Source organism: Ascaphus truei, chromosome 16, assembly GCF_040206685.1.
Source record: "Ascaphus truei isolate aAscTru1 chromosome 16, aAscTru1.hap1, whole genome shotgun sequence".
Lineage (NCBI taxonomy): Eukaryota > Metazoa > Chordata > Amphibia > Anura > Ascaphidae > Ascaphus > Ascaphus truei.
The window spans coordinates 32,529,146-32,551,394 of NC_134498.1; the positions used below are offsets into that span (position 1 = coordinate 32,529,146).

General features: G+C 45.3%; 1 protein-coding gene across 1 annotated transcript in view; it reads right to left on the reverse strand.

Moving 5' to 3' along the window:
• Positions 1-1,367: 1,367 nt before the first annotated feature.
• The window catches only part of LOC142467388 (Krueppel-like factor 5), a 24,397-nt gene continuing 3,515 nt past the window's right edge, over positions 1,368-22,249 (reverse strand). The window contains exons 2-4 of the mRNA XM_075573011.1: positions 14,349-15,234; positions 13,082-13,141; positions 1,368-6,635 (exon numbers count right to left, since the gene is read on the reverse strand). Of these exons, the coding sequence (XP_075429126.1) occupies positions 6,457-6,635; positions 13,082-13,141; positions 14,349-15,234 (1,125 nt within the window). The 3' untranslated portion in view covers positions 1,368-6,456. The remainder of the gene's footprint in view (positions 6,636-13,081; positions 13,142-14,348; positions 15,235-22,249) is intronic.

Consider the following 22,249-nt stretch of genomic DNA (forward strand, 5'->3'; position numbering starts at 1 on the left):
TTAATTATGGTACCCAGGATACCGTTCTGTAGCAGCAAGGAACTTTGTTAGTTCCTTCTTAGCTGTACATCATAATTAGGGTTGCCAGGTGTGCGGTATTGAACCGGACTGTCCTGTATTTGGACACTCTGTATAATAAAACATTAGAGGTAATACTGCACATGTAGGTGTATACCGGTATTACCTCTGTGAACATAGTGACCTGACCGGCTTGGGGGGCCGCGGGATTTCCCCGAGCAGGGAGAGAGCAGGTTTTTTTCTAGGGGGCTGGGCAGCTTCCTCCATCCTGATTGCAGCCAATCAGGAGGAAGTGTCAGGAGCCTGGGGTTTGGGACAAGGAGAGGAAGAAACAGCATGGAGTGGAGAGAGGTGAGATGGGGGGGGGGGGGGGGTGTGTGTGTGTGTGTGTGTGTGTGTGTGTGTGTGTGTGTGTGTGTGTGTGTGTGTGTGTGTGTGTGTGTGTCGAGCATATCGCACCTTTCACAATTGTGTCCAGTATTTTTGGAGAAGCCACCTACTTATAATAAGTACATTTTCTGATGATTCTTTAGATCAATTATGTATAGTAATTTAACCACTACCAGCACAGATTCTGTAGGGAGTTGTATTTTTAACCGATGTATTGATTAAGTTGCGTATTTATATTTGTATTTTTATTTTATTTTGCATGCCAATAAATATTTAATTATTTAATAGTGAGTGCTCCAGTGTGGAATTGCTGACTGATCCTTCCTTTGGGATCATGGTGGATTCTATGCGTTTGATTAGTCCCAGGAAGGCCCCTGGTAATGCATTGTCTCCTAAACGGTATTTTGTATTTATTTGAAGGTGGATCTTTTTCTCTTGTGTAATATATTGATCCTTTAACCACATACAGTAAGATACACACGCTCCATTATACGGATATTCAGGGATCTAGTTGTCCTCCCAACTTCTACCGCAACCACAAGGAAGTAAATAGATAATAAAGTTAGTATTGTAATTAATGAGTGATCTTTTGTATGGCTAATAAAATATACTATTTTTAAGCACGTTGTATCCTTGATTTTTGTTGGGAACTGCTTTATTCCTGCGTTTAGCACGCGGCTGGGAGCCCCAAAGAAAGGACTGCTTGGCTTTGTGAGACAGAGTTAATTACGGAACATACCAAGCACCGTCCCCCAAGATTGGTTGGATTCAAGCCAGTGGATCGCATTTCAGAGTGATCCCAGGTAGACGTTTGTGATTGTTTATCTTAATGAAGAATTTACATCATATCGTTATGGGCTCCCACATTAATGAATGGATATATACTGTGTGTGTTTCTTTTTGAACACTGAATGTCTGTCTTTTTACCTAAACTAATGATACAAAATAAAAAGCCAAGCTCACAAGAATTATTTATTCAATCTGTTTAAAAAAAATGCAAATTTGTGGTTGAAAATCAACAAGGAATAATATTCACAAACATGGAGATTCCCTTAGAGCCGTTAGGAAAAGTAAGAACCATAAACTTGTCAAAAAATAGAGTGATGGAACACCTATTGGCTTCTCTAGTGGCCATCAAATAGAACATTTCATATACACAATACACAGGCTGTGGGTTTTGGCGCTAAGTTGGTGGCTTTGGAAACATGTGGGTCTTGTGTCCGTGAGAGGTATAGGAAGCGCTTACATGACAGGAGAGACCTAGTGGGAGGAATACGGCTTAGAAGATGCGTTGCATAGATGGGCCTACTTTGAGGTGGGAGGCCTACTTGACAACATGCGTAAATAGGCCTACGCAGGGTTGAGGCCTACATCATGACATGCATAAATAGGCCTACACAGGGTTGAGGCCTACATCATGACATGCATAAATAGGCCTACACAGGTTTGAGGCCTCCATGACGACATGCATGAACAGGTCTACTGTATGGGGTAAGGTCTACGTGACGATATGCCTAAAACAGGCTGTGTCGACCGAGGGCTACAAGATCAAGGCCACATGTAAATGGGCCTGCTGTGGGCGTGGTTACTTGTGAGCAAAATGTGAAGTTAAAATGGGCCTAGTGGAGTGTTGAGGGTTTTACATGAGGACTCCTTTGAGAAAGCCTCTATGCGCGAAACGTACGTAGGGATGGGCTGACGTCAACTGTGTGTGATGTTGGCCCTCTGCAGGGAGTGGGTGGACCACACAGTGGTTATAGTCCTCTTCAATGGGTTCTGGCTTTTGCCTCTACTACTGGCTTAGGAGTTGACAGAGATAAGTAAAGATCGCCTTACACGCTGTGTGTCTATATATTCCTCACCAGCAATGTGAATATTTTGATTATTAGCTACAGTTTATTATAACTGCCTGTACTGTCTCTATTTTCTGTTACAATACTCTGTGAAAGATCTAGGCCTTTTACTTAGTGGCGATCACGGGATAGACACTACGGGGCCTATTCTGTAACCCTTCATAACCCACTTATCGAGGCCTTTTCGGCCAAAATGCCTACTGCTATTCTGTAAGCCTCAATAAGTGGGCGATAAAGGCCATAAATCGCCTGTTTTTGCAGCAGTCAAAACAAATCGCAGGGTGAGCCCGTTTGAGAGAGGTGATCATCACGTCGCCGGCTACTCGCCCGTTTTGGGAACTTTGCTATCACAGGTAATTGAGGCTTTCTCAATACCGGGAAAGAAACGCTCATAAAACTGGCGGCGTAACTGGCCCAGTCATTTTTTTAATGAAGGCTTAGAGAATAGGCCCCTATGCCTCTTGCTTGTCTCATTTTGTGACTGCTACCACTAGATACTATATGTAGGACTACACTTGTTACAGAAGCTTATGTGGAAATTGTTTGCAGACTGTTACCGACCATGAATGGTAACAATTGTATATATCCTCAATTTGAAACATTGCATCTCTAATCCTAGCGCAGGCCGGTCAAGGGCTATCTAGTTTAGTGTTTTTCAACCAGGGTTCCTAGGAAACCTTCTGTTCCCCGGGCACCCCTAAAGGGTTCCCTGTAATTTTCAGGTCATTTTAAAATTGTACCAAATACAGAAGATTTTACAATGTATCTGATCTCAGAAGCGCTATTAGAGAGGGTTAGGGTTACTTACAATGTATCTAATCTCAGAAGCGCTGTTAGAGAGGGTTGGGGTTCCTTACAATGCATCTGATCTCAGACGCGCTATTAGAGACGGTTGGGGTTCCTTACAATGTGTCTGATCTCAGACTCGCTGTTAGAGAGGGTTGGGGTTCCTTACAATGCCTCTGACCTCAGACACGCTATTAGAAAGGGTTGGGGGTCTTACAATGCATCTGATCTCAGACGCGCTATTAGAGAGGGTTGGAGGTCTTACAATGCATCTGATCTCAGACGCGCTATTAGAGACAGTTGGGGTTCCTCAGAATTTCACATAGGGTTCCTTAACCAAAAAAAGATTGAAAACCACTAATCTAGTTCTACCACCCCTAATTCCCCATGATCTTTTTCATTGTTTTAACTCTTAGATGCTGGGATTTGATAAAGTCGGAACCCACCCAATCTTCTCCTTTTTAACATGTTTTAATGCAGGTGTAACCAATTCCAGTCCTCAAGAGCTACCAGAAAGTCAGGTTTGCACGATGTCCCTGCTTCAGCACCGGTGGCTCAATCTTGAGCCACGGTGCTGAAGCAGGGATATCCTCAAATCCTGACCAGTTGGTAGCTGTTGAGGACTGGAGTTGGCTACCCGTTTTAATATGTGTTGCGACTATTTAGACACTTAGGTGTTTTTATTAGTATCATTAAAGTTTGACTTTCAATACTACTTTAGTTTGCATTACTGCACCTTCTCTTCTAGTACCCGTTGTTAAAGGACTATTTATGCCTTTTATCCATTAATTTTTATTATTTTTAATTATTGCTTGTTTTGAATGTTAGAAGCAAGTATTTCATATAGTAGGAATCTGTCCATTTTTCCTTTTCTCTCTTTAGTTTATACTATTTAAAAATGGTTCTCCTGTTTTTTTCTCTTGTTGGGACATTTTGGGACGATATGGATTATTTTCTTTTAGCACTAATAAAGTTTGATTTTTAATATCCCTATACTAGTGGTGGTATCAGAACCCTTAATACAGCTCTCTGGATCCTGGATCCTGTTTTCTCCTTTGGGAGAACAAGAAAACAACCATTTGGATCTTACTATTTGGAGGATCTGGGATTTAGATACAACAGCTTAATAATGCTAACATTATTCTAATTTTCAATGAGTGCACTGCAATAAGGGAATCTTCTGAGATCCTAGCTTGGATCGTTTCCAGTTCTTGATATACATTATCCCTTAGGGCTTAGGTGCACCCGACTCCCCCTCCAATTGTGTTGATAGGAGGAGCAAGTAATGCCTGCTGTAGTGGTGAGGCCTAGATGGAGCCATGTGTAGGTTGGCCTGCTTTGAAGGGTGAGGTCTATATGACGACACACAGAAATGGGCCTACTGGAGTGTTGCAACCTGTGAGTGAGAGTCAAAGAAGGTGTGTATTGAAGTGTTGAGGTTGTGTGAGAAGGCCATGCATAGAAAATAGGCCTACGGAGTGGGATAAGTTCTACTTAAAGCCACACTTAAATATGGCTAGTGTGGACGGGGATTGAGGAAAGTCTCTGAGTGAAGAGTCAAAGTATAAGTGGGTGTAATGGAGTGGTGAGGATTCTATGAAGCCTACTGTGAGCAGGGAAGCCTGTAAGTTAAAATATAAAAGGGTCTTTTTATGCATGAGGGGGCCACAGCTAAATGGGCCTACTGTGAGTGAGAAGGCTTTTGAGTGAATAGGCCACACTGTGTGTGATGGTGATAGAACCCCTTTAGTAAATGGAAATGGGCTGACTGTGAGTGTCGAGGCCTAGAATTGGACAGGTCCCATGGAAATTGTGATAGGCCTCATCGCTGATACCTATCCATAAAGAGGCCAGTGAATCAGAGACACAACCTCACAAATTACATCAGAAAACCAAGATAACGTCTCCCAAACAAAACACAAAATATTACATGCTTAGGGTATGTAAAATGCTGTATAATGCAGCGCCTCAAGTGTGTGTGTATATATATATATGTGTGTGTGTATTAACACTTTGAGGTTAATTTGTATAGTGTATACGCAGGTTGCCTATAAAATCAAATGCAGGTCGATTAAAAAAAAGTCAAAGTCATTAAACTGTGTGTAGAAAAACGTTATTGTCTTAAAATTGTAACTTCTGAAGTTTAATCTCTGGATCCACTTTGTAATTTTTTCTTCTTTATAACTCAATCCTGACATAAGTCCCTTCAGAAGGTTACTGAGCGTCAGTATACAAGAGTGTAGTACTATCATGTTAGAGTTGCGGGCCCTGGAAGTTCCGGAATTAAAAAACAATACACTAAAACTCTTTTAACACTCTTTCAACTGAGTGTGAAGAAAAGTAGATATTTTGTTCATGCTGCAGAAGTTAAGATTCATTGGCACAGTTCTCGTATATGACTGGAAGTGCAGTATGGATGCCACCTACCAAGATGACAATTTTTATCCTTATCACATAAAGATCAGTCTTGTCGAGTTTCAGTGTGGTCTAACCATTGGGTAAAAGGAGAGGAGAAAGCTGAAGAGACGGGACCTCAGGTCAAATTCTTGCCTGGTGAACCATTGATGATGGTCAAGAGGTCCACTTCAAGTCTGTCAACTTTCACATATTTTGAAGTGACCCTCATTGGAATCCGGCCTCTCTCACTTGAAGAAGGTCTCCCTCAATGGAATACATTATAACTCATTGGAAAAAGATCCGACTCAATGGAAGATGTTATAAGTCATTGGAAGGAAGGTCTCATTCATTGGGATAAGATTTAGCTAATTCAATATCATTCATCCTTATTAGAAGAAGGTTTCACTCACTCAGTGTGTTTCACTAATTAGAGAAGGCTATCACCAATTGGAAGGCAGTCTGACTGATTTCGAATGAGTTTCCCTCTTTGGAAGACAACCTCACGTATTCCAAGTTATCAGTGGAGAACATTCTCATTGCATGAAGGAAGACTTAACTCATTCAAAGTAATTCTCCCTTATTAGACGATCTTCACAATGAAAGCTGGTCTTACGGAGGTTTTTTATTTTTATGTGGAGCAAGTCTTCCTCACTAGAACAAGGCCTCACTCTCCATGGAAGAGGGCCCCACCTCAATGGAGCATGGTCTAATCATTGTAAAAAATGTTTTACTCAATCGAAATGGGTCTCTCTCACTGGAACAAGACCTCATACTCTTTAGAAGACTCTCTAAACTCATTGGAAGACTGTCTCGCCGACTCCAGTGAAGTCTTCCTCTTTGATCTTTTCATGAAATGCTAATATTTGTTGTGTTAAACAAAAACTTTTCTCACGTCACCCTCAGGGTAAGTGTCCGTGAAGTAGCAAAGAAAAGTCAGGGGAGGTATCCTGAAGAGTCTCTTTGTTCCTATGTACAGTAAGCTGCCATCATGGCGATGCAGAAGGCCTGAGGCCTAGTTCTGATGCCTCTTCATGTGGAGCGCCAGGTGGTCGGAGCGGGAGAAGCTGCGCCCGCAGGCAGCACACTTGAAGGGTTTGGCACCCGTGTGCTTGCGGTAGTGTCGCGTCAGCTCATCAGAGCGGGCGAAGCGCCAGTCGCAGCCCTCCCAGGCACATTTATACGGCTTCTCACCTGCCAGAGAAATTAGATGTTTACAATTAATAAAATTACTGCAATTACTCCAAGAATAACAACATACTGGAACCGGTTCACATAGATGGAGACAAAGGGTTAACCCATTCAGTGCCCACAGATACCTAGAACTCTCTCCATCTCCCTCTCAAACATCATCCTCTCTCATCTTTCTCTCACATATTATCCTCTCCCTCATTTCTCTCTCCCATATATCCTCCTCTTCTCCCTCCTTTCTCTCCCATATATCCTCCTCTTCTCCCTCCTTTCTCTCCCATATATCCTCCTCTCCCTACTTTCTCTCCCATATATCCTCCCCTCCCTCCTTTTACTCTCTCATATCCCCCTCTCCCTCCTTTCTCTCCCATATACCCCCCTCCCCCTCCTTTCTCATATCCCCCTCTCCCTCCTTTCTCTCTCTCATATCCTCCTCTCCCTCCTTCCTCTGTCATTCTCCTCTCCCTCCTTTCTCTCTCATATCCCCTTCTCCCTCCTTTCTTTCTCATATCCCTCTCCCTCCTTTCTCTCATATCCCCCTCTCCCTCCTTTCTCTCTCTCTCATATCCCCTCTCCCTCCTTTCTCTCTCATATAGCCCTCTCCCTTCTTTCTCTCTCTCATATCCCTCTCCCTCCTTTCTCTCTCTCATATCCCCTCTCCCTCCTTTCTCTCTCACGTATCCCCCTCTCCCTCCTTTCTCTCTCACATGTCCCCCTCTCCCTCCTTTCTCTCATATCCCCCTCTCCCTCCTTTCTCTCTCTCATACTCCCCTCTCCCTCCTATCCCCCTCTCCCTCCTTTCTCTCTCTCATATCCCCCTCTCCCTCCTTTCTCTCTCTCTCTCTCTCTCATATCCCCCTCTCCCTCCTTTCTCTCTCTCATATCCCCCTCTCCCTCCTTTCTCTCTTTCCCATATCCCCCTCTCCCTCCTTTCTCTCTCATATCCCCCTCTCCCTCCTTTCTCTCTCATATCCCTCTCCCTCCTTTCTCTCATATCCCCCTCTCCCTCCTTTCTCTCTCTCTCATATCCCCCTCTCCCTCCTTTCTCTCTCTCATATCCCCTCTCCCTCCTCTCTCATATACCCCTCTCCCTCCTTTCTCTCTCATATACCCCTCTCCCTTCTTTCTCTCTCTCATATCCCTCTCCCTCCTTTCTCTCTCTCATATCCCTCTCCCTCCTTTCTCTCTCTCATATCCCTCCTTTCTCTCTCACGTATCCCCCTCCCTCCTTTCTCTCTCACATATCCCCCTCTCCCTCCTTTCTCTCATATCCCCCTCTCCCTCCTTTCTCTCATATCCCCCTCTCCCTCCTTTCTCTCTCTCGCATATCCCCCTCTCCCTCCTTTCTCTCTCTCATATCCCCCTCTCCCTCCTTTCTCTCTCTCTAATATCCCCCTCTCCCTCCTTTCTCTCTCACATATCCCCCTCTCCCTCTGTTCTCTCACATACCCCCCTCTCCCTCCTTTCTCTCTCACATACCCCCTCGCCCTCTGTTTTCTCTGATATCCTCCTCTCCTACCCCAGACTAACCCTAGAGCTATAAAAAAAATGGACATGCTGCAATACATAACAGTGCGAAGTGTGATTCCTGCCCAAAGAATCTTGCACAAAAGCATTATGAGATGTATGTTCTGGAATTTGGGTTATGGGGGTTTTCAGGTTTAGAAACAAATGGGGGGGAACCCGCTCTACCTAGGGTGACCCGAGGTCTACGGACAGACCGGTGCACAAGGGCAAATACGTGTAGAACAAAGAGGAGAGAGCACCGATGGAGCAAAGGCACTTCCAAGCGGATAATGTGCATTCAATGTCTGTGTATGGGAAAGTATGCTTACTAGTGAAATGGGTCATAAACAGATTATAAAGCAGTTGTACTGGTTCTGAATGTGTTGCATAGTTGTTAAGTTAATATATCCATTATAATTGATATACGTTAAAATGAGATGGACCAGACTACGGGTACAGTGAGAACAATACAAATATGATGCAATAATTGCACAATGTGCTGGTATCTTCAATAGGCATACAATACCCAGCAAGTAGTGGCTGGTGGTGCAATACCAGTGGATGCCCTCAAGAGACAGTCACACTAGCGTTCTTAGCTAGGGGGTACAGCAGGCCTGCACAACTCGTAAAGCGAGAAGGGCCGAACTGCTCCAAGGAAAAAAAAATTGGGCCGCACGGGTAAAATCATCATCATCATCATCATCTCTCCTCCAGCACCTCTCATCATCATTATCATCATCATATATCTCCTCCAGTACCCCTCATCATCATCCTCATATCTCCCCCAGAACCCCTCACTATCAACCTTTGCGATACTCCCCATCTATCTCTCATATCCCCATCTCCCTCACCCACACACATAATACTCCCTCTCCACATCAAACACACAATACCCCCCTGCACACCACACACATCCCACCCCCCTGCACCTCACATCCTTCTCCCCCCCTGCACCTCACACCACTCTCCCCCCCTGCACCTCACACCACTCTCCCCCCCTGCACCTCACACCACTCTCCCCCCCTGCACCTCACACCACTCTCCCCCCACTGCACCTCACACCACTCTCCCCCCCTGCACCTCACACCACTCTCCCCCCCTGCACCTCACATCACTCTCCCCCCCTGCACCTCACACCACTCTCCCCCCCTGCACCTCACACCACTCTCCCCCCCTGCACCTCACACCACTCTCCCCCCTGCACCTCACATCACTCTCCCCCCCTGCACCTCACATCACTCTCTCCCCCTGCACCTCACATCACTCTCTCCCCTTGCACCTCACATCACTCTCCCCCCCTGCACCTTACATCACTCTCCCCCCCTGCACCTCACATCACTCTATCCCCTTGCACCTCACATCACTCTCTCCTGCACCTCCAATCACCCCTGCACCTCCAATCACCCCTGCACCTCACCTCCCCCCTCCTGCACATCACATCCCCTGCACCTCACCCCCTGCACCTCCAATCACCCCCCTGCACCTCCAATCACCCCCTGCACCTCCAATCACCCCCCTGCACCTCACATCACCCCTCCTGCACATCACCTCCCCTGCACCTCACCCCCCCTGCACCTCACCCCCCCAGCACCTCACCTCAATGCACCTCACCTCACCCCCCTGCACCTCACCTCAATGCACCTCACCTCAATGCACCTCACCTCACCCCCCTGCACCTCACCTCAATGCACCTCACCTCAATGCACCTCACCTCACCCCCCTGCACCTCACCTCAATGCACCTCACCCCCCTGCACCTCAATGCACCTCACCTCACCCCCCTGCACCTCACCTCAATGCACCTCACCTCACCCTCCTGCACATATCCACGTTGGGATCAGGGGGGGGGAGCGGCCGCAGAAGAGCTCAGCTGGCTGTGACTTCCCCCTCCGTCCCACGTTGCGAGCGGGGGGTGGGGGGGGGGGAGGGAGCAAGGAGCGGGCCCTGCGCATGCGCGCCGGGACCGCGGGGAATCGCCGCCATTTTTTTTTTCAAAGTTTTTTTTTTTTTTTTAAATCTCATCGAGGCCATGCGGCCCCCGGGCCGCGTGTTGTGTAGCCCTGGGGTACAGTGACCCGAAAAGACAGGACTGACTTCAGTCGTGGTGTTAGTGTATACTACACACCAACTGATGGGTTAGGCAGAGAATGGGCCATGGGAGCAGGTATAGAGCAGTCGCTAATCGCCGTAGCAACGGCCGGCGCTAAGTCCTACAGTCCGAGAGTAAACACATCAGATGTATAGTACCTGTGTGAATCTCAACAAGTCCTTCCTCAAGTAGTATTACCCCTTTGATCAGGGAAGGTGCGGGTGACTAGATAGAAAAGCCACATAAAAACTGTCCCTTGTTAGTAGAGGGTAAGACGGCCCATTAGTGAGCGGGCTCCAGCCTTGAGGAGGGCAGGTACTGAATTCATATATACATAATGATGTGCTAGACAGTGCACGGACCATAAAATCCGGTAAACAGGTTGACAGCTGGAAATAGTGGCGTCGGCTGGGGGCGCGGTGTGATGGTATTCACTGTGTGCAGGTCCAGCTGGGGCATACCTCTATAAGCAGGGGAGAGGGAAGTGGGGCGGTGCCTGATTGGGAACCCTGCCTAAACTGACCCTCAATAACACACCCCTACACACAGGGGGAGGGAGAGAAAATGCAGATCCCTATATACTACGTCTATGCTGACCCTGCGTGGGTAGGCCACCGACAGAAATATGGCCTCGTAGATGATCACAGATTCCCACATGCCCTGTCCCTTGAAAACATACCCCTACACACAGAGGGGGGGGGGGGGGGGAAGGGAATGGATATATTAACTTAATAACTATGCAATACATTCAGAACCAGTATTAATCTGCTTATTACCCATGCGACATTTCACTAGTAAGCATACTTTCCCATACACAGACATTGAGGGCACGTTATAGGGCCTTTATCCGCTTGGAAGTGTCTGTGCTCCATCGGTTTTGAGGTTGACCCCGTATTTTACCAGACTCGCGTGACTTTATCTTTTCTGCGTACGTGCGCAGTAACCGTCGCATTTTTCGGCGTCTTTTGAATTTCACAGTGTTGGGACCGGTTTAAGAAGGGCAAATATTTGTGCACTATATACAGGAATTCCATGGACCTCGCAGGCCTTTTCCACACTGTGCAACTGTTAGGGCTAATATTTGAAGTGACACGCCCAGGGTGACAATGACAGATTGTGAAACACAACGGCTAGAGCTGAACGATTCAAGAAACTGATTTCTAAAATGGTGACTGTCGGTGGAAGTTTCATGGGACATCATAATAGGGAGACTAATGTACCCTGATCCAATGCACGTAGGCATACTCATTATCCTTCTATAAGGCAGCGTGTTCATTATCAGTGTATAGATATTCAGTCCGCATCATGTTCATTATTAGTGTATAGAGATACTCAATATCATTATACAGAGGAGCATGTTCATTATCAGTGTATAGATACTGTATTCAGTCCGCATAATGTTCATTATTAGTGTATAGAGATACTCAATATCATTATACAGAGGAGCATGTTCATTATCAGTGTATAGATACTCTGCATCATTATACAGCACAGCATGCCAATACTCACCACCCTTATACATAGCAGCGTGTATCAGTGTATAGACATACTCAACATAAATATACATAGCAGTCTCTTCATTATCAGTCAATAGATACTCTGCATCATTATACGGTGCAGTGTGTTTATCGGTGTATAGATACAGCGCAAGGGTATATATACTCAGGATAACTACACAGCGCAGCGTGTTCATTAGTAATGTTCATTAATTACATTGAATAAAGTCATTATATATATATATATATATATATATATATATATATATATATATATATATATTTGTGTTTAGTACACACTGAAACTCTGAGTCACTAGTTTTAAGAGCTTACAATCTAAAGCAGTGGAAGCTTGCGTCCGACACTGCCTGCAGCCCCTGAGGGGTTAATGGAAAGGAATGTTCCCTCCCTTAACCCCAGCACACGAGGGGAGCACAGGAGAGGGGGTTTGGAGGGGGGGGGGGGGGAGGAGGGCAAACCATTGTCTGACAGCAACTGAGGAGGTCAAAGCCAGCCAGAGAACAATGGGCATTCGATCAAGTGAGGAACGGCCCCCATTGTGTGGGGAGCTGGCGCAAGACTCAGGACACCACGGAAGGCCTCCCCGGAACAATGAGGCAGCGCCGGCACCAGTCTCCCCCTCGGGGGCCCGGGAATTAAAACTCCACTCTCGTGAATGGCCATGTCGAGGGGGGGGGGGTAACGGAGGGGGGGGGGGTAACGGAGGGGGGGAGGTCGGGGGGGGGGGGGGGGGGGAGGAGGCAGGGCGTCTCGCTGCGAGATGTGCTATATATAGGTTTAGGGTATGTGAGGTCAGGCTGGTTATACACAGCACGTGTGTGTCTCTACCACCTCTGCTGAGTGGCTGTTGTATACGGGCACTAGCCTTTTAGTGGAGGAATTTGAAGAAGGGGCAGTGACAGAGAGGACACGTAGTGTGGAGCTTTTAATCTAATGATGCTGGGTATCTCTATACACTGGAAATTAACATGCTGCGCTGTATAATGATGCTGAGTAACTGTATACACTGAGAATAAATACACTGCTCTGTTTAATGATGCTGAGTATCTCTGTATACTGATAATGAACACGCTGCACTGTATAATTACGCAGAGTATCTATACACTGATAATGAGCATGCTGCACTGTATAATGATGCTGAGTATCTCTGTATACTGATAATGAACACGCTGCACTGTATAATGATGCTGAGTATCTCTATACATGACCATGATGCGCTGTATAAGGATGTTGAATATCTGTATACATTAGCAACCACCTAAAAGTAAATATCCCTCCAGCCTTAAAGGCCCCACTCCCCCCGACACATAGGAAGGAAAGGTTAGAGTTGTGTCTTACCTGTGTGTGTCCGCTGGTGTGCCTTGAGATGTGAACTCTTTGTGTACACTTTGGTGCAGCCTGAATAATCACAAAACAAACACATCATTAGCTTCATCTGTTAGCAATGCACTATTGTGTATATATATATATATATATAGGCTAGCCAATAAAGAAGATCACTTGTGAGCACATTCGCATGTCTCAGACAGGTCTGCAACCCTGCCTTTCACCATTATCACCTAGCATACAGAGCTTCCACTGCAGCAAGGGATTCTGGGAAATGACATGCAAATGAGCACACAATATGTCACCTGTGTATGTATGTATATATATATATATATATATATATATATATATATACACGTGTGTGTGTGTGTGTGTGTGTGTGTGTGTGTGTGTGTGTGTGTGTGTGTGTGTGTGTGTGTGTGTGTGTGTGTGTGTGTGTGTGTGTGTGAGCTTGATAAAGGAAGTCGCTCTGTCCTGTCTTATATGTACCTCTGACGCTTGTGATATAAATGAAAGTGTTCTACTTTTGATAGTAACCAGCGAGTGCTGCGGATCTTTTGGATTTTTGTTCTATTTATTTTTGTTGCTGGATGGGGATCCTGGCTGCACTGCAAGCACCCTGACTGCTAAGAGAAGTGATTTTACCTATTTTTACCAATTTGAGTGCCCTGAACATTCTTGTTTTGTATATATCAGTGCTAATCATGAAGCTACTGCATGCATTCCGTGTGTACTTATTCCAGGGTAGAGAGTGTGTTCTTCTTACCATAGGGTGACACAGTGACACAGAGGGGAGCTATGTGACATGGAGTCTGTCCCTCCCCCCGCAGGGTGACACAGTGACAAAGACACATGGGAGCTATGTGACATGGAGTCTGTCCCTCCAAACGCAGGGTGACACAGTGACACAGACAGAGGGGAGCTATGTGACATGGAGCCTGTCCCTCCCCCCGCAGGGTGACACAGCGACAAAGACACATGGGAGCTATGTGACATGGAGTCTGTCCCTCCAAACGCAGGGTGACACAGTGACACAGACAGAGGGGAGCAATGTGACATGGAGTCTCGCCCCCCCCGCCCCCACACACACACCTCAGCAGGGTGACACAGTGACACAGACACATGGGAGCTATGTGACATGGAGTCTGTTCCTCCCACCGCAGGGTGACACAGTGACACAGACAGAGAGGAGCTATGGAGCATTGAGTCTGTCCCTCCCACCGCAGGGTGACACACTGACACAGACAGAGGAACTTATGGGATATGGAGCTTTGCCTACCTGGAAAATCACAGTGATGGATTCTTCTCTTTTCCAGATCAGGGTTATTCCGCCTGTTGTATCTGGGGAATGTCATGACTACCTGACCATGTGGCACCATGGACCCCAGAGGGCTGGACATGGCTTGGATTTGTGGTGAATGCACTAGTTTCAGTCCAAGCGTGGCCTCATAGGGCGGAGGTGGGGATATGGTATTAATTAACTCTGGCTGGTTTTCGGGACTCCCCGGCTGAGAGTTGGGTGGGGAAGGTGGCAGGGTGACCCCTGGAGACTGGTAAAATTGCCCTGATACCTGGAATCCACCCTGAGCCAGGCCCTGAAACTGCTTGACCTGCTGAGGCCTAGGAGGCCGGAAAAGAGCAGAGGGACCAGAGGTGGCTGTGGTCATGGTGACCCCATTAATTGAGTTGACCACCGATGTGGTTCCAGTAGACTGGGCCAAGCTAAGAGCATCGGTGGCCAGAGCCATCTGGTAGAGATGAGGCTGGTGGGGTGCAGAGGCCTGAAGAGGGACATCTGATGGGGCCTCCTGCTTGATGAAGATGTTGTTAACAGCCACCGAATGGGGCATGCTGAAGACGCTGGTGAAATCTGGCAGGGTCTGCGTCAAGGCAGCAGAGCATGAATGGGAGAAGCTCCTGCCTGGCTCCATCTTGACCTGTGGGAGGACGGTGAAGGTCTTAGCTGGCCGGTAGAAACCCGTACGAAGGTGCCCTGTGTCCTGCAGGATGACGTTGATGTTGACGCTGTACGGGGCCAAATGCGGCTTTTCTTCTTCAAAGAATTCATCCACCACAGAGGCACTCTCCCTGCGGTACTTTTTGTCAATCAGGGTATGCTGCGGAGGGACCTGACCCAGGAGATACTTGTCCATTTCCAACTTTGTCTGTGGAGAGAGGTGAGAGCAGAGATCAGATGACTAACTCTCAGAGAGTCTGGACAACCTCCAAAAGCCAAAATCAGCAGGTTTTGTGGTTTCTGACCCACCAAAGAACAACATTTTAATGAAAAAGGGCAGAATTTTATTGTCAACACTCTTGAAGCTTATGATGCTCAAAATCAGAAAGACTAACCCCAAATCAGTGAGACTCTCGGAAAACAAATGAGAGTGTACTTCTGCAAATACTACATATACATGGCACCACTAGCTTAGAGGTACGAATGCAGTCTTTGAAGTGGGTTACCCAATTTGAATGCCAGTTTCAGCTCTCCTTGTGCTCACGGGCAAGTCAATATATCTCACTGTGCCCCTTGCACCAAATTTAGATTGTGAGTTCTGCAGGACAGGGACTTAATGTGGCTGCGGAGTTGTACGTACACAGCTGCGACGTATTTACAATGCCTGCCAAAATGATGAAATGTGGATATTTCTCTGGGATTGGAAATTGCTGGAGGATTTAACAATGAATATAGGGATGGGAAAAAAAAGGGGATTTGTCAAATGGGGAATTAACTTCTTTTATTAGGGGGCAATGGTTTCCTAATGTGTCCACTCTTCCAAATTTCCCTTCCAAGCCCCTTGCTCTTCCCCCTCTATTGTAGCTATATTCCCCCAAATTTAGATTGGGGCAGAGCACGTCTAGCAAAGGTAAACAACCCCGTTAAAATGAGCAGGATTTTTTGCCTCTGTTAGTTTAGGGGACTGATAAATATTATCTCGTCTTGTTGACGTGTTGAAAAGTTCGTTGGCGCCCGTTTACGAGTGTCTGATTGAACTTTGATCGCGAGTAACCTGCTAAATGCAGAATTGATTGGAGGCTTCGTCGTAAATCTGCCCCATATATCTGTCGGGTTACATATTACTCATAATATACGACATCAGATTAGCTTTTCATTGAATAACGAAGTCTGTTTCCCAAGCTCCGAGATAAAACCTACAACAGCTGCAAACCGCCAGTGACCTACAAATATGATGTCTGTAATGGGCCCAACCTTATATGTTTAACCTGTTAAACATGTCACTGTTATGAGGTCACTTTGCTCCTACAGTACATGGGACTGACCCTTTAACACATTTAACATGTTACTGTCATTGTCACTTTGTTCCTATGTGGGATTGACCTTTTAGCCCATTACCCATGTCACTGTCATTAGGTCACTTTGACCTATGTGGGACTGACCTTTTAACCCACTAAACATCTCTGTCATTGTCGCTTTGCTCCTATGTGGGACTGACCCTTTAACCCATTGACTATGTCACTGTCATTAGGTCACTTTGCCCTATGTGGGACTGACCCTTTAACCCATTAACCATGTCACTGTCATTAGGTCACGTTGCTCCTACTTGGGAACACAACCTGATCCCAAATAGCAACACAATGCCTTTTTGGGGTTTGGCATGTTGGGGCTGAAATTAAAGCCCTATTAACCATCCAATAGTATGAGACCGATATAATATATATCAGGGGGCGGTGTTAGATGACTGAGGAGACTAGCTACAAAGTGTCACAAAGTGCAAACATTGGTACATAGAAATCTCATTTTAAATTGCGCTTTTGTGCGAGTGCGCACTAACTTGGCATTGCTACATCTGCGCCGGCATCATCAGTGTGTATTGTCTTTGGCATACAGATGTGACTGGTGTGCGTTAAAAAATAATGTTTCACGTGCGCCAAAAAAAAGGAGAAAGTGCGTCAAAATCTTTCAACGTGGCGTAAACCCTAAATAGATTGTCAATAAAGTGCCAAAAAATGTATCCGGGATGTTTCATTATGTAGGTTGGGCAGGGATTATGGTCCCGGCGTCACTGCGTGCGCGCGCCCGGCAACCACTCTTCTGGTTTTGTTGTTGTTAGCAACCACTGTGCCTGCGCGTCTGGCGGGAAAGTTGCGCGCGAAAGCTGCAGTGTTTTGCTAAGATCAAAAATTGTGATTTTTCAGGCGGCTGCAGCATCACGTGTTATTTTCCGGCCAATCAAATTACAGTTTAGTCAAAATACATTTTCATTCAGTGTTACGCGAAATAAACTTTGGTTTAGCAGCATAAAATGATCATCTTTTATTTTTGTAAATTGATATATACATATAAAAACTTGTAGCTTTTATATTTATAAATCGAATCTTTGTACAAAAATTATATTTATTTTGTTTTTATTTGATAAAAAAGTTAAATTTTTTATAAAAATAAATAATATATTTAATATGTATCGATTACTTGATTTTAATATTTAATTATGTAATTCTGTTAAAATCTTGATTATATAAACTATTGTCCCGCCTACCAGTAGCTAGAATCTGTCTGCTGGGTAGGTTCACAGAACGCTGGGGAGGCAGCTGCACACTCTGCAGCAAGCAAGCGCTGCAGCAAGCAAGCGCTGCAGCAAGTAAGTGGCCACCATAATCTGGGCATTAGAGTTGCAGAATCTCCAGGCACTCCAGACTGAAACCTCGATATAAAGGGATATTTATTTTACATAGAGAGACCAAAGTTTTGGCCTATCTTTCCTCTACTTTGATTGTAATAATCATTTTTTTGTAGTGCGCTACCTTTTCCTTTTTCATATTCATTATATAGGTTACCAAAATGTCATATTTTCCCAGTGTGGCTGCTGTTATAATTAATATTACACTAATAAGTGATATTAACTAACACAAGTTATAAATCGAAAAATATACATTATTCTGTTTCAATTGACATTGTATCAGCCAGGTATTCAACACGACGCAATATGTCACCATTAATTTCAAACATGTATATGAAGTCAGACAACGACCTTCACACACAACAACCTTCACACACAACGACCTTCACACACAACAACCTTCATACACAACGTTCGTTTTTATGAAGATTTGTTCTAGTTTTTAGCACTGAAATTTTGATGCACCCCAAAAAATTCAAATATGATCTTATCCCTGTTTTTTTTTAATCTGCTCTGTTTGTTTTTTTAACCCAAATTTAAGGGGGGGTTGCCGGATCTGAACCTCATTCATTTCAGCTCTGGGGACCCTCTGCTTCCTGAGTTACTTACTGGGGAAGGTGACGCCGGTACTGTCCCCTCCAGGAGAAATTAGTAAGTGCCGGTGACACCTTCTCCCGTAAGTATCTCCCCGCAGCTGAAATTACTGCGGTTCAGTTTATACATGTAACAAAAATGAGGGGGGGAGGGGGGGAGGCTACTCTGTGCTTACCTACAATGCAACATCAAGGATTTTTAGTGAAGAGGAAGCACTCCGATATTTAACCGCTCCTCCGTCATTACACTGGCATTAAAGATACATTGTAACCCACCGCAAATAGATTATAGGATGTTTTAAGGGACGCATTGCAACATTTTGGGAGATTTTAGGATTATAGGTTCAATGAGTTCACAATAAGGTTGGACAATAGTTATTGGGTAACCAGGGGGAAGGGAGACGTCATTTCTTCGGTATGTTCCCCTGCAGCTATGTAAGTTGACAGGTAATCGCAGTGAATTTCCTTTGTAACGTCTTTATTTGCCGTTGGAAAACAGGCCACTTAGGCTTTACTAGCAGGATGTATTACCGCGTCACTGTCATTAGGTCACTTTGTTCCTATGTGGGACTGACCCTTTAACCCATTAAACATGTCACAGTCATTAGGTCACTTTGCTCCTACATGGGAAGATATTTCAGCTTATAATATATATGTTTGTATGGTGTGGGTGTGTGGGTGGGTGTGGGTGTGTGAGTGTGTGGGTGTGGGTGTGTGGGTGTGTGGGTGTGTGGGTGTGTGGGTGTGTGGGTGTGTGGGTGTGTGGGTGTGTGGGTGTGTATACTACAATTATTAAGGTTATGGTGGGTAAAAAAAGTGACAAAAACCCTCCACAGTAAAGCATATAGCAACTGTAAATATTACTGTATGCTCATCTGCATGTCTTAGGCAGGTCTGCAACCCCGCCTTTCACCATTATCGGCCAGCACACAGCACTTCCACTGCAGCAAGGGATTCTGGGAAATGACATGCAAATGAGCACACAGTGCCACCTTTTGCTTCAAAACCATATAACATGGTCCCCTGTAAGCTTTTGCTTGCTGCATTTCACAGCATATATATATATATATATATATATATATACATACATACGCGCGTGTGTGTGTATGCTGTATACACAAATACGTCACTCATAAACCTTTATCTCATTCCTGTTTATCCCATAAATGCACGTTATGGAATGTGTAACACTGTTATATTCTGATGAGAAGAGGTTTAATCATTAACAGGCCGCGCCCAGCCTGCGTGCACACTCGCACACACATACAGTGTGTCTCACACAGGACCAGGAACTGTTTCTTACATCGCTGCCGACAGTCTCTGATATTTCGGCACAGTCACAGTAAGATGATGGTGTCGTGTTTTGGGTGTCTTATACATGGCCACCGTTATCGCTCGTCCCTAGTGTGTTCAATGTGTATCTATAACATGCAGACCAGTGTGTGTGTGTAACACGCAGAACAGTGTGTGTGTGTGTGTAACACGCAGAGCAGCATGTTTGTGTAACACGCAGAGCAGTGTGTGTATGTGTAACACGCAGACTCGTGTGTACGTTTAACACGCAGAGCAGTGTGTGTATGTGTAACACGCAGACTCGTGTGTACGTGTAACACGCAGAGCAGCATGTTTGTGTATATACCTGTTGAATGCAGAAGCCTGTATAACAGGTAGAGCTGTCTGCCCGCACTCTGCTTTGCAGACAGTCCTGGCTCCTCCACACCCTGATAAGATGCATTATCTGGTCCCCAGGCTGTTCTTATATAGAATGAAGATGCATATTGTAAATCCTGCCTGGGGCAGAGGGAGGATATATATATATATAAACAATTTGTGTTTGTCATCCTAGATATCAATGCATATATATATCTGTGCATGTGTCAAAGAGTATATATAAATATATTTATATAAATAATATAAATGTATATACTGTATTAATAACGTGTATAAATGAGTGTATATTGATATGGGTGTATATATAGATATAAGTGTGTGTAAATATATGCATATGTATGTGCCTATATACAGTGTATAGCAATATAGCCATTAGTGTCTATATAGACATAAATATAGTTATATAATCATCTTCAGCCCGTATCGATACACTGCTGGACGAAGTCTCCCCACTGATCTCCCAGGTACAGCAGTTACAGACGATCTTCTCCTTGTTGCTCCAACACATTTTCTGATTTCATCCTCCCCTCTTACTTTTGGTCGTCGTCTTGGTCTTTTAATCTCTCTTGGAATCCAGTTGAGTTCCATCTTTGTCCAACGATGGCCATTTCTTCTTGCGATGTGTAAGGCCCACCGCCATTTTAATCTCTTCACCCTTGTGACGATGTCACAGACTTTTGTTTGATTTCGAACCCATTCGCCTGTTTCCTGTCTCTTCGGGTAATACCCATCATGCATCTCTCCATACGTCTTTGCGTTGTCTGAAGCTTCTGAATTATCTTCGCATTTACATATATACTGTGTGTGTGGATTAATACATGTACATTGATATGTGTGTGTCTTTTTAGATATGTATACGAGTGTGTATTTATGTGTGTGTGTATACAGTATATATGTATACAGGCATACCCCGCATTAACGTACGCAATGGGACCGGAGCATGTATGCAAAGTGAAAATGTACTTATAGTGAAGCACTACCCTTTCCCACTTATCGATGCATGTACTGTACAGTACCGCAATTGTCATATACGTGCATAACTGATGTAAATAACGCATTTGTAACAGGCTCTATAGTCTCCCCGCTTGTGCACAGCTTCGGTACAGGTAGGGAGCCGGTATTGCTGTCCTACCTCTCCCATCGTACTTTCAGTGTCTCTTCTGCTAACACCTCCTCCTCCTCTATTGATCTCTCTGTGGGGGTACCCCAGGACTCTGTCCTGGGACCTCTTCTCTTTTCTCTGTACACACTCTCTCTAGGTGACCTAATAACATCTTTTGGGTTTAATTATCACCTCTATGCTGACGACACACAAATATACTTTTCAACACCCGACCTTACACCTGCTGTACAAACCAAAGTTTCTGAATGTCTCTCTGCTATATCATCCTGGATGGCCCTCCGCCGCCTTAAACTCAACATGACTAAAACAGAGCTCCTCATACTTCCTCCCAAACCTGGCCCTACTACCTCCTTCCACATTACTGTTGGAACTACGATCATTCACCCAGTAGCCCAAGCACGCTGCCTAGGGGTCACACTCGACTCCTCTCTCACATTAGCCCCTCACATTCAAAACATTTCTAAAACCTGTCGCTTTTTCCTCCGCAATATAACAAAGATACGCCCTTTCCTCTGTTGCTCGACTGCTAAAACTCTGACTCAGGCCCTCATTCTCTCCCGTCTTGATTACTGTAACCTCCTGCTGTCTGGCCTTCCTGCCTCTCACCTGTCTCACCTACAATCTATCCTAAACGCTGCTGCCAGTCACGCTACTGTTTCCTAGATCTGTCTCAGCATCTCCCCTCATGAAATCCCTCTCATGGCTTCCGATCAAATCCCGCATCTCACACTCCATTCTTCTCCTCACTTTTAAAGCTTTACACTCTTCTGCCCCTCCTTACATCTCAGCCCTAATTTCTCGTTATGCACCATCCAGACTCTTGCGTTCTTCTCAAGGATGTCTTCTTTCTACCCGCTTTGTATCTGAAGCCCTCTCCCGCCTTAAACCTTTTTCACTGACTGCCCCACACCTCTGGAATGCCCTTCCCCTCAGTACCCGACTAGCACCCTCTCTATCCACCTTTAAGACCCACCTTAAGACACACTTGCTTAAAGAAGCATATGAATAGCACTGTGGATATTCTGAACACATGATACATAAAGCTTGGCCCCTGCAGACGCACGTACCAGAACTCCCTCCTACTGTCTCTGTACGTTCTCCCTACCTACTAATTAGACTGTAAGCTCCTCGGGACAGGGACTCCTCTTCCTTA